The sequence below is a fragment of the Anomaloglossus baeobatrachus genome, chromosome 5 (genome assembly GCF_048569485.1).
Source record: "Anomaloglossus baeobatrachus isolate aAnoBae1 chromosome 5, aAnoBae1.hap1, whole genome shotgun sequence".
Classification (NCBI taxonomy): Eukaryota; Metazoa; Chordata; class Amphibia; order Anura; family Aromobatidae; genus Anomaloglossus; species Anomaloglossus baeobatrachus.
The window spans coordinates 294,647,665-294,661,084 of record NC_134357.1 but is presented as its reverse complement, the minus strand read 5'-3'; the positions used below and the strand labels follow the sequence as shown (position 1 = coordinate 294,661,084).

Below are 13,420 nucleotides of genomic sequence, written 5' to 3'. Positions count from 1 at the left end.
CAAGCCACATACAAGGTTATCCTGGAAAAACAGTTGCTTACTTCTGCTCTGGCAATGTTCCCCAACTCTGAAGACTGTTTTTTTCAGCTGGACAAAGCACCATGCCACACAGGTAGGTCAATCAATGTGTGAATGAAGGACCACCACATTAAAACTCTGTCATTGCCAGCCCAATCTCCAGACCTGAATCCCATTGGAAACCTCTGGAATGTAATCAAGAGGAAGATGGATAGTCACAAGCCATCAAACAAAGAAGAACTGTTTATATTTTTGCACCAGGAATGGCATAAGGTCACCCAAAAGAAGTGTGAAAGACTGGTGGAAAGCAGCCAAGACGCATGAAAGCTGTGATTAAAATCATGGTTATTCCACAAAATGTTGATTTCTGAACTCTGAACTGAGTTAAAACATTAGTATTGTTGTTTCTAAATGGTTATGAACTTGTTTTCTTTGCATTATTTGAGGTGTGAAAGCAATGCATTGTTTTGTTATTTTGACCATTTCTCATTTTCAGAAATAAATACAAAATTTATTGCTTGGAAATTCATAGACTTGTCAGTAGTTTATAGAATACAATAATTTACATTTTACTCAAAAATATACCTATAAAGAGAAAAATCAGAAAAACTGACAATTTGGTGGTGGTCTCTTAATTTTTACCAGAGCTATATATATTAGAAAATATAAAAAGAGAACAAATGATACTCACCTTCTAGAACACCATCACTCCTCCGTACTCGGCACTCATATCTCCCATTGAGCGGCTGGACCCAACATCTGTTAGGATGTCATCCTCAGCAGCTGTAGTGTTCACGTCTTTCTGGAACAAGTACTCAACATTGCGTGAACACTGCAGATGATTGGATGTTAATCCTAAAAAATCAGTGCGGGGCACAGCGCTGATTATTGTGAGGCAGTGGTAGTCTGGAAGGCAGGAAACTTTTTTTTTTCTTCACTTCCCAAGGCCCTTGTTAGAAGGATATACTAGTGGGCAATCCTAATTATAGGTGCCATACAATATGGTGTCCGAGTATTTCCATACAGCTGCATAAATAACAGAGCTTTACAGTCCTGCCATCATCAAAAACTGTGATACAATATTATATCATATTATACACTGCTAAGTAGCAGTAAAATACAAGTATGAAGCAGCAGTAATACTTATACACATACCACCATATAGTGCTACCACCTTTGAATCCCCCTTTAACAGGTGTTCGTGATAAACCATCACAATATGCAGCCTTTAAAAGGTTAAAGGGTTGGTCTGAAAGCCAAGCATTTTTATCCTAACTTCCTATCTATTTAATCCCATAAATCAAAGCTATTTTCTAATATAGTTGCTTTAAAAATTCCCTACCATTCCCTCACTATACTATCCAACAGCTACTGTGTTATTTTTTTTCTATTTCCTGTCTGATGATGATTTGTTTGAGTACCCCAGTGCATGCTGGGATATTCAAAGTGTCATCAGGGGACAGAGGCTGCGGTCACTGTCACAGCCACTGCACCCTCCCTGAAACAAAGCAGGGCGGTGCTGTAACTGCTGTGTCCCTGAGTGTCTTCCTAGTGCAGTGTCTCAACTTAGCGCATGGGGGGGGGGGACAAAGCATCCGGCGGGAGAGGGGGGAGATATCTCCATCCGTGCCCTGTTATGAGTGCAACGACTGGACTGTTGTTGGCTTACGAATAGTAATAAGCCTGCAACAGAACGGCGTCACTATACCAGGCAATGGAGGAGATCAGCAACACCCTGAAGGTGACGCCACTGGTCGCTGGCAGTAACGCTGCTCTGCTGTGGGCTTATTACTATTCATAAGCCAACAACAGTCCGGACGCTGCTCTCTTTGCAGGGCACGGGAGGAGATACTGCACAAGTGCACAGTGGGGGGGAGGAGATAAAGACACAGCAGTGCCAGCACCGACCCTGAAACGATCATCACTAATGACAATTAGTTTCAGTGAGGGGCAGAGCCTTTGACAGTGACCACTGCCTCTATTCCTGATGACACTTTGAATATCCCAGCATGCACTGGGGTACTCAAACAAATCATCATCAGTAGAAAGAAAAAAAAAAAACAGTAGCTGTTACAATAGTTAGGGAGGGTAGGGAATTTTTCAAGCAAGTATATTAGAAAATAGCTTAGATTATGGGACTAAATAGACAGGGAGTTAGGAGAAAAAATATTTCCTTTCAGACCACCCCTTTAGACCACCCGTTTAACCTAAAGCACGGTGGCTCAGTGGTTAGCACTGCAGCCTTGCAGCGCTGGGGTCCTGGGTTCTAGTCCCACTAAGGACAACATCTGCAAGCAGTTTATATGTTCTCCCCGTGTTTCAGTGGGTTTCCTCCGAGTTCTCCAGTTTCCTCCTACACTCCAAAAACATACTGATAGGGAATTTAGATTGTGAGCCCCAATGGGGACAGTGTTGCCAATGTATGTAAAGCGCTATGGAATTAATAGCGCTATATAAATGAATAAATATTATTATTATTATTATACTATTGGAAAGAAAACAGAAAATGAGTCACACAAAATACATGCAAAACATGTCAGCGTTTACAATAACGAGAACCATTTCTCACCTTGGTTCCTTCCATATTCCACCAACCACTGAGAAATGCAAATAATATCCTGCAAGATTCCCTCTGGAAGATGCTCCAACACCCCTTCCTCCTGCCCCTCTATCTCTTCATCTGTACCAATCAGGTCCAAGATCAGAATGGGAGGAACGGGCTTACTGTGTCTCTGCAGGAGGTTCCGGAATTCGGCATCCAGGGATTCTTTACCCCTTTCAAATAGTGATTTCTGCAAATGTTAGCAAAAAAAAGAAAAAAATCATTCCAACTATGCAGGACTCAGGTCGATTTCACCACAATGACGGTGTGAAACAATAACTACTAGTAGTCACCCAGGCGTGGCTGACCCAAAGGCCTCATCTAATCAGCGACAACCCCTGAAGAGGAGCTGTCATCTCTCCTTTTATGTCTACTTTTATGTAAAATATCTCTGCATCAGCTTTTCTTTTCTTAAGGTGGCTTTACACACTGCAACATCGCAAACGACATCGCTGTAACGTCACTGGTTTTGTGACGTTATAGCGACCTCCCCAGTGACATTGCAGTGTGTGAAACACATCAGCGACCTGGCCCCTGCTGTGAAGTTGTGATCGCTACAAATCGTTCAGGACCATTCTTAGGTCCTTTGTTTCCCGCTGTGCAGCATGCATCGCTAGAACGTTTCAGTGTGTAAAGGGGACTTTACAGCGACTTCACCTTCAAAAAGCTGCTTTACAACGTCCCCAACAACCAGCTAGGTCGCTCTGCAGGTCCGGATCGCTGTTGCGTCGTTGGCCAGGTTTGCCTGTTTGACAGCTCACCAGAGACTTTGTAGCGATCCCGGCCAGGTTGGGATCGCTGGTGGGATCGCTAGAAAGTTTCAGTGTGTAAACCCAGCTTTAGAAGTCTTGTGCTATTCAGCTGACAGCTGGGTATTACCAGATAGAGTTGTCCCTAAACACTCACAATGTCCAATCATTTCCTGCTGGTATCAAACTGTGAAGGACACACCCCTATTGTCACTCTCCAGTCGTAACCCTCAACCCTGTTCTCTCCTTCAAGCCCCACTTCCAAGCCGACTCCAACTCAAAAATATTTCCCGCATCCATACATTCCTTAACCAAGAATCTACAAAAACATTAGAGCATGCCCTCACTATCTTCTGCCTGGACTATTGCAACCTCCTGCTCTGTGGCCTCCTTTTTAACACTCTTGCACCCCTACAATTTATTCTAAACTCTGCTGCCCGACTAATCCACCTGCCCCCCTTGCTATTCAAGGCAACTACTCTCTGCCAATCTCTTAGGGGCACTTTGCACACTACGACATCACAAGCCGATGCTTGCGATGCCGAGCGCGCTAGGCCCCGCCCCCGTCGCAGGTGCGATATCTAGTGATTGCTGCCGTAGCGAACATTATCGCTACGGCTGCTTCACATGCATTCACCTGCCTTGCGACGTCGCTCTGGCCGGCGAACCGCCTCCTTATTAAGGGGGCGGGTCGTGCGGCGTCATAGCGACGTCACACGGCAGGCGGCCAATAGAAGCGGAGGGGCAGAGATGAGCGGGACGTAAACATCCCACCCACCTCCGTCCTTCCGCATAGCCGGCGTGAGCCGCAGGACGCAGGTAAGGTGATGTTCCTCGCTCCTGCGGCTTCATACACAGCGATGTGTGCTGCCGCAGGAACGAGGAACAACATCGTAACATCGGTCCTTCCGAAATTATGACCGACGCTTCACTGATGATACGATTTGGACGTTTTTGCGCTCCTTAATTGTATCAAAAAGGATTTACACACTACGATATCGACTGCGACGCCGGATGTGCGTCACTTTCGATTTAACCCCACCGACATCGCAGCTGCGATGTCGTAGTGTGCAAAGTACCCCTTACTGTTTTCCCATTGCCCAAAGACTCCAGTTCATAACCTAACCATGACCTACAAAGCCATCAACAACCTGTCTCCTCCATACATCTGTGACCTAGTTTCCTGGTACTTACCAGCACGTAACCACAGATCCTCACAAGATCTCCTGCTCTACTCCTCTCTTATCTCCTCTTCCCACAATCGCATACAAGATTTCTCCTATGTCTCCCCCATACTCTGAAACTCTGTACTCCAACATATCAGATACCTACCTTGGAAACCTTGAAAAGGAACCTGAAGACCCACCTCTTCCGACAAGCCTACAACCTGCTGTAACCCTCAGTCTTCTATATAGCTTGGTTGACCAGCTCTGTCCTCACCTACTGTATCCTCATCCATCCCCTGTAGGCTGTGAGCCCTCGCCTTCAGGATCCTCTCTCCTCCTATACCATTCTGTGCCTTGTATTGTTCACGATTACCGTAATTTTCGCTTTATAAGACGCACCGGAATATAAGACGCACCCCAAACTTAGACATAAAAAAGGTAAAAAAAAGAAAAATGGGGTCCGTCTTATACTCCGGTGTTCTCTTACCGGAGGGGGGCAGCAGTGGTGGTGAAGCGGGTTCACAGGAGGCACAGGTTGTGCTGGCAGGTGCGGCGGGTCAGTGGCAGCGGGGTCTGTGGTTGCAGGTGCCGTGGCGTCCGTGGTTGCAGGCGCGGTGGCGTCCGTGGTGGCAGGAGCCGTGGTGGTCCGTGGTGGTGGCAGCAGCGGTGGCGGGTGAGCCGTGCAGCACGCCGGTGCAGTGAGTGTCCGCGGTCCCGGTTCAGTGGTGGCAGCGGCGACGGCTCAGTGGTGGCAGCGGCGGGGACTGCTCAGTGGTGGAGCAGACGGATGCGGTGTTTTCCCAGTGTGTCCGCGGTCCCGATTCAAGTAATGGCGCCCGGAGCGACGCATGCGCAGATGGAGCTCTCATCCAAGGGCTCCATCTGCGCACGTGCTGACTCCCGGAGCAGCGCGTGCGCAGATGGAGCTCTCATCCAAGAGCTCCACCGGCGCCATCATTTGAAAGTGGGACCGCGGACAACTGGTAACATGCTGCACAGCCGCCCGCCCCGCACGCACAGAGTGGCAGCCAGCAGGCTTGCCCGCCCACCCTGCGTACAAGCCGCCGGGTACCTGTGCTTGCATGCGGTGGCAGCCGGGTACCCGTGGCTGTGTGAGGGCGGCAGCCGGGTGCCTGTGCGAGGGCGGCAGTCGGCTGCCGCCCGCACGGGCACCCGACTGCCGCTCGCACACAGCACCCGGCTGCCGCCCGCACACAGCCATGGGTACCCGGCTGCCACCGCACGCAAGCAAGGTACCCGGCCGCTTGCATGCGGCCACGGGCACCCGGCCGCCCGATCAACTCAGACAGGATCCCCCCCCCAGGTACCGCTTTATAAGACGCACCCCCCCATTTTCCTCCCAAATTTGGGAGGAAAAGTGCGTCTTATAAAGCGAAAAATACGGTATTTTATTTGTCTCTATTATGTATACCTAGTTGTGCATTTTAAATAAATTTCTAAGAGAAATAAGAAAGGAACAAAGTTCTAAGAAAAGATGCATCAGAATTATTTTATAGGCAAAAAAAGCAGGCAGGTCCTCTTTAAATTTGATGGCAATCTGACTTAAAGGGGTTGTCCAACACTGGGAAACCCCTTCTAGGTAACACCAGGATGCAGCATAAAAAAGAGAATTTTGTTTACTTACCGTAAATTCTTTTTCTTATAGTTCCGACATGGGAGACCCAGACCATGGGTGTATAGCTACTGCCTCCGGAGGACACACAAAGTACTATACTAAAAGTGTAGCTCCTCCCTCCGAGCATATACACTCCCCGGATGACAAATCCAACCAGTTTAGTGCCAAAGCTGAAGGAGGACATCCACCCATAAGTAGAGATAGAGTAAAACCCGGAATAACCGGAACCTCTGTCTACAACAACAGCCGGTGAAAACACACGGAACAAGAAAGCTGCCAACAGGCAACAGGGAGGGTGCTGGGTCTCCCATGTCGGAACTATAAGAAAAAGAATTTACGGTAAGTAAACAAAATTCTCTTTTTCTTCATCGTTCCTTATGGGAGACCCAGACCATGGGACGTCTCAAAGCAGTCCATGGGTGGGAAATAAACAGAAACTGAGAAGTAGGCGAAACCTAACTTCACAAATGGGCGACAGCCGTCCGAAGGATGCGTCTGCCCAAGCTCGCATCTGCCGAAGCATGAGCATGCACTTGGTAGTGCTTCGAAAGGGTGTGCAGACTAGCCCAAGTGGCAGCCTGACAGACCTGCTGAGCCGTAGCCCAAGAGGCACCGACAGCTCTGGTCGAGTGCGCCTTAATCCCCGGCGGGGGAGGCACCTGAGAACATTGGTAGGCATCGGATATGGCCGACCTAATCCAACGAGCTAGGGTCGGTTTAGAAGCCGAGAGACCCTTGCGCTGACCTGTGGTCAGCACAAAAAGAGAGGTGCGCCGCCTGAAAAAAACAGGGGTGACACAGATCCGGAGCGTCCGCACCAAATCTAAAACATGCAACGCTTTCTCAAAGCGATGCACAGGGGCCGAACAAAGGGAGGACAATGAAATGTCCTGGTTAAGGTGGAAAGGAGACACCACCTTAGGGAGAAGGCCCGGAGTCGGACGGAGAACCACCTTGTCTTGGTGAAAAAAACCAAAAGAGGGTGACTCCGAAGAGAGCACAGTCAAATCAGAGACTCTCCTGAGAGAAATTATGGCCACCAGAAAGACCACTTTCTGTGAAAGACGAAACAACGAAACCTCCCTAAGAGGCTCAAAGGAGGGTTTCTGTAAGGCCATGAGGACCAGATTAAGGTCTCAGGGATCCAGAGACCGCCGGTAAGGCGGAATGATGTGAAATGCGCCCTGCATGAAGGTGCGCATCTGGTCCAGCCGGGCGATACGCCGCTGGAACAACGCTGACAGAGCCGAAACCTGTCCCTTGAGGGAATTGAGGGACAGTCCGAGCTGCAGGCCGGACTGTAGAAGGACAGGATGGTCGGCAAGGAAAAACGGCCAAGGAGCATGGCCGGAAGAACGACACCAGGACAGGAAAATTCACCAAGTCCTGTGGTAAATCCTGGCCAAGGAAGACTTCCGAGCCTGAGTCATAGTGAAGATGACCTCGGAAGGAATGCCTGAAGCCGTAAGGATTCAGGGCTCAAGAGCCACGCCGTCAATCTGAGAGCCGCAGAATTCTGGCGGAAAACGGACCTTGTGAGAGAAGGTCTGGCCGGTCCGGGAGATGCCACAGCACCTCTACGGACAGACGGAGCAGGTCTGGGAACCAAGCTCGCCTGGGCCAGTCTGGGGCGATGAGTACGACCCGACGGCCCTCCATTCTGATCTTGCGCAGGACTCTGGGCAAGGGAGCTAGAGGGGGAAACACGGAGGCCAGACGGAACTGGGACCAATCTGGAACCAGCGCGTCCGCTGCCAAGGCCTGAGGATCGTGGGAGCGAGCCACGTAAACCGGGACCTCGTTGTTGTGCCGGGTTGCCATTAGATCCACTTCCGGAGTGCCCCGCCTGCTAAATTGACCGGAACACTGCCGGATGCAGGGCCCACTCGCCGCTGTCCACGGTTTGACGGCTGAGATAATCTGCCACCCAGTCTTCTACGCCTGGGATGTGGACTGCGGATATGGTGGACTTGGAGTCCTCCGTCCACTGAAGGATATGTTGAACTTCCAACATTGCTAGGCGGCTGCAAGTCCCGCCTTAGGTGATTGATGTAGTCAACTGCTGTCGCGTTGTCTGACTGGACTCGAATGTGCTTGCCCGCCGACAGGTGAAAAACTGCGAGAGCTAGGAGTACAGCCCTGATTTCCAGCACATTGATCGAGAGGGCTGATTCGGACGGAGTCCAAGCGCCCTGTGCTCGGTGGTGGAGAAACACTGCTCCCCAGCCGGATAGACTGGCATCCGTGGTGATAATCACCCAGGACGGGGCCAGAAAAAGGAGCGTCCCTGGGACAGAGAGAGGGGCCGAAGCCACCACTTAAAGAGAGCTCCTGGTCTGTGGCGACAGAGCCACCAGCCTGTGCAAGGAAGAGGTTCCTTGTCCCAACAGCGGAGAATGTCCAGCTGCAAGGGACGCAGATGGAACTGGCAAAGGGAACCGCCTCCATTGACGCCACCATCTGACCCAGCACCTGCATGAGGTGCCTGATGGAATGACGGCGGAGCCTCAGCAGAGAGCGAACCGCCAGATGAAGGGACTGCTGATTGACTAAGGGCAGCTTCACAAGTGCCAGCAGAGTCCGTAAGTTCCTGGGTCGGGGTCAGAGTGGACTTGCAAGCGTGGCGAGAGTGAGCGAGACACTCCGCTGAGAGTGAGCGAGACACTCCGCTGACAGTCTGCACTGGACGTAGCCCTGACTAGAAGGTAGTCCAGGTAAGGAATCACTACCAACCCCTGGAGGAGCAGAACCGCAACCACTGCTGCCATGACCTTGGTGAATACACGAGGGGCCGTGGCTAACCCCAAGGGGAGAGCCACGAATTGGAAATGTTCCTCTCCGATTACAAAAACGTAGCCAACGCTGGTGTGAAACTGCGATTGGCACATGCAGATAGACATCTCTGATGTCGATGGATGCTAAGAAATCTCCTTGGGTCATTGACTGATCGCAGAGATTCAAAGCAAAAGTGCCGCACCTGAACATGCTTGTTGAGAAGCTTGAGATCCAGGTCGGAAGGCACCGTCCTTTTCGGGAACTAGGAAGAGATTTGAGTAGAAATCTCAGAACCGTTCCCAGTCGGGAACTGGTACAATTACTCCATTGGCCTGCAAGAATTCCACGGCCTGTGAGAAGGCGGCAGCCTAGGAGCAGGGGGGAGTTGACAGAAAAAATCTGTTTGGCGGGCTGGATAGAATTCCATTCTGTAGCCGTGGGGGATGGAAACCCACACCCACTGATCGAAGACGTGTTGAAACCACACGTCGCCCAAGAGAGAGAGAGAGCCTGCCACCGACCAAGGACGTTACTGGCGCGGCCAGATAATCAAGAGGAGGCTGCCTTGGTGGCCAGCTCCTGCCGACTTAGGACGCGGCTTCATGCGCCAGTTGGTTTACGGACGAGGCCGAGGGCTTAGAGGACGATCAGTTAGAGGAACGAAAGGAACGAAACCTCGACTGGTTCCTGCCCTGGACAGGTTTCCTGGGTTGTGGCATGGAAGTACTCTTCCTGCCAAAAAACTTCCTGAATAATTTCATCCAGTTGTTCACCAAATAGACTGGTCCCGGCAAAAGGGAGTCCAGCAAGGAACTTCTTAAGAAGCATCTGCCTTCCACTCTCGAAGCCACAGGAACCTGCGGATAGCGAGGGAAGTAGCCGAGGCCACCGCAGTGCGGTGACAGTCTCCAGCATGGCAGACATGGCATAGGATGAGAAGACTGAAGCCTGGAAGTTAAGACAACCATTTCGGGCATAAAGTCCCTGGTGAGGGAATGCATCTCCTCCCGAGAAGCAGAGATGGCTTTGAGAGCCCGCACTGCTGCAAAAGATGGGGAGAACGAGGCCCCTGCCGCCTCATATATAGATTTGGCCAGAAGGACAACCTGGCGACAGTGGGATCCTTAGAGGAGTGCCGTCAGCCACTGATACAACTGTCCGGGCTGAAGTCTAGACACCGGAGGGTCCACCCTTGGTGAATGAGCCCACTCCTTGACCACCACTGGTGGAAGGGGGAAACAGTCATCAGAACCACGCTTTGGAAAGCGTCTGTCAGGACAGGCTCTGGGCTTGGTCACAGTGACCTGAAGCTGGAGTGGATAAGGAACACACTCCTTGTTCTCTTAGGCAAGGCATACTGATGCTTTTCTGCCAGAGAGGGGTTGCTCCCCTGATACAGGCGGATTGAGGTCCAGTACAAATATAATGGACGCAATCAAATCATTAGCATCTGCGTCACTTCCGGACAGATCAATGGGGTACATGGAGAAGCTCCGAGCCCCCAGTAAAGGCATCCTCCTTGTCCTGCGAGTCAGCTCGTGAATCAGAGCTGCGGGACGAGGAAGGAAGGGGACCCTGCGTCTCCATTTTAGGAGGACGGGGTCTGAGACCAGATGAAGAATCCTCTGTGAGCTTTGCTGAGCGAGCCGTAGCAGCAGAAGCGCCCTGAGGAGGGGGCTGATGCATGCTCAGCAGTGTCCGGGACAGCTGTCCCCTGGAGAGTGGGGTTCTACCCAAGGCGGGGGTTCAGCCACCGGAGAGCAGCCGGAGGGACCACTGGGGATGAGCCTCCAGGCTGAGGCACCACTATGTTAGAGCAGGCAACACAATGTGGTTATGTGCTCGGTACAGGCAGTACGAGCCTACAGCAGTGCATAATAAGAACAGCCTTGCAGCACTGCTCTGATATGAGACATGCTGCAGAAGTGGGGGCTCTGTCCAGGATGACCCCCAGCAGAGTATATAAACAGAGTATATAAGCAGCTGCACAACCAGAGGTTGTGCTTGCCAGACCGTTTACATAGAGACATCTCTGTGCCCTCCAGATCCCCCAGCCCAGGCCCCCATTTGTCACAATGTGTTATGCAGACATTGAGAACGCTGAGAAAATGGCGTCCGCAGCCTGCGTCTCCACGAGGAGAGGGGGCGGGGCCTACTGTGAGAGCAGGACGGAGGGCAAATGAGGCATACGGGGCAGGGAATCCTTCCTCAGTGAGGAGTGTCCCTTCCCCGTGCTGACCAGCCGCTGGGCGGAGCCACGCTGTCCCACTGCACTGACTGACATGCAGGGGAAGAGAACCGAAACTAGGCCTCAGGCGAAGCCGGGGCCTAGATTTAAACATGCGGCCAGCGTGCAGGCACCATCGGCGCGGTTCTCCAGAGAAAACTGGAGAACCGGCCGGAAATGTTAACACAGTTATAAAACACACTCTCCCCAATAAATAAGGTACAAGGGACCCCTGGAAAGACCACCATCTGTGGTAATAACGTCTCAGTACTTAGCTTGTGAGACGCAGGTGCCAGGTCCCTGGGGGGTGATCGCTCCGTCCGTCAGGATCCTGAACAGGGCTGCGGATGGAGACCGGTCTCCTGCAAAGCAGTGAGAACCGTGATGGCTCCCACTTCAAGCCAGAGCCCGAGGGATGGTGAAGGAGCGCGGCATGGAAGGGCTCCAGCCCTGAAATCAACCTTAACAGCACCGCCGACACAGTGGGGTGAGAAGGGACATGCCGGGAGTCCAGATTGGACCCGCTTTTCTTCCAAATCTTTGAAATCAAAAATCAGAGGATGCATGTGTGTGTGTGACCTCCTGAACACAAAGCATTGAACTGGTTGGATTTGTCATCCGGGGAGTGTATATGCTCGGAGGGAGGAGCTACACTTTTAGTGTAGTACTTTGTGTGTCCTCCGGAGGCAGTAGCTATACACCCATGGTCTGGGTCTCCCATAAGGAACGATGAAGAAATAAATAAACTTGATACTTCATTCCTGTTCCAACAATAGCTAGTGTCCCACAAAGGTAACATTCTACAACTGCAGCCAATCAGCAGGAGCTGATTGGCTGCAGATGTCACAGGTTTGTCCGAGTGGTTGAGTAGGGTTTCTTCCACTTGAACAGAAATTATTAGCTGTAGTCTCATGGTCATGTGACCACCGTGGGAAACAGTGCTGACATTGTAGTAAGGGAGCTGGAAAGGAAACTAAGTATGGGGGGGGGTATTTTAATGCGGCACCCTGGGGCTATTAATCAGGAGTTGTCTATTAATGGACAAATCTTTGAAGTCTGACTTCTAAGAGCCTCTGCAAGAAGCAGATTTAGCTAAAGAATGCTGTTGTGAAATGTGCCTTAAAAGTAATGACCATCGTGTAAATTTAAAGCATTGATTTTTCCAACTTTTTCCTTCCCTAGCCACAATTTTTGGATAATAGCCAATCACATTAGTCAGAGAATATAAAAGAATTCAGATATCCAGGTGCAGTCACACCTGAATTCCATGCTTTAGCATGTGGAACACTGTGTAAATTGAGATATAGTATTTAATAAGTGCAGTACCACTGGACTTAAAAAGCCCAGTCTTATCCATCTCCATTAGTTCCATAAACACTGAATGGGGAGTCAATGCACCTTTGAATACCTAGTTATTGGAAACAATGGGGGGATCACGGACCCCATTCTACAGATTGGTTGGGTCCCAACAATCAGAAATGTTTTACCTACTCAATTGAGAAGTGATAAATATCTTTTGTTTAAAAAACAAAACAAGCCTTTAAAAAGGGCTGTTACTTGATAAAAAAAAATTGCATTAAATGCCTATTTTCTGCTACTTCACTGCACTGCAGAGATATTCACATTTGTTGCTTCTGAACTGCACTATGTGAAATCTCTGCTTGTAGTTCAACAGTGCATTTCTGCAGAGTCTTCTCTGGGGGGGTGGGTAAAATGCCTGAAATTGCAAGATCAGCTGCTGGGCTGTGATCTGCAGAGTATAGGAAGAAGGAGTGAAAGTGTATGATCTCAGAGGAAGTGCTGAAAAAGATTTCACATACTGCGCTCCAAAAGCAACAAAATGTGAATATACCGTATTTTTCGCTTTATAAGACACACTTTTGTTCCCCCAAATTTTGGGGGAAAGTAGGGGGTGCGTCTTATCCGAATATACGGGAGGGGTGTGTGTATATATACACATACATACATACACATATAAATACATACATATATATATACATATATATATATACATACATATATATATACATATACATACATACATACATATATATATATATATATATATATATATATATATATATATATATACATATATATATATATATATACATATATATACATACATATACATATATATACATACATATACATACATATACATACATATACATACATATATATATATATATATATATATATATATAGATATATATATATACACACACATACAGAGTCCAGTGGAGG

The 13,420-nt window shown here is 49.6% G+C and overlaps 1 protein-coding gene across 10 annotated transcripts in view; it reads right to left on the bottom strand.

Annotated features, from left to right (window-relative positions):
* EXOC7 (exocyst complex component 7) overlaps nucleotides 1–13,420 on the bottom strand; it is a 114,889-nt gene that overhangs the window by 67,929 nt on the left and 33,540 nt on the right. For all 10 annotated transcript variants that reach the window (XM_075349592.1, XM_075349588.1, XM_075349595.1 and 7 more), the window contains exon 5: nucleotides 2,588–2,810. In XM_075349592.1, the coding sequence (XP_075205707.1) occupies nucleotides 2,588–2,810 (223 nt within the window). The remainder of the gene's footprint in view (nucleotides 1–2,587; nucleotides 2,811–13,420) is intronic.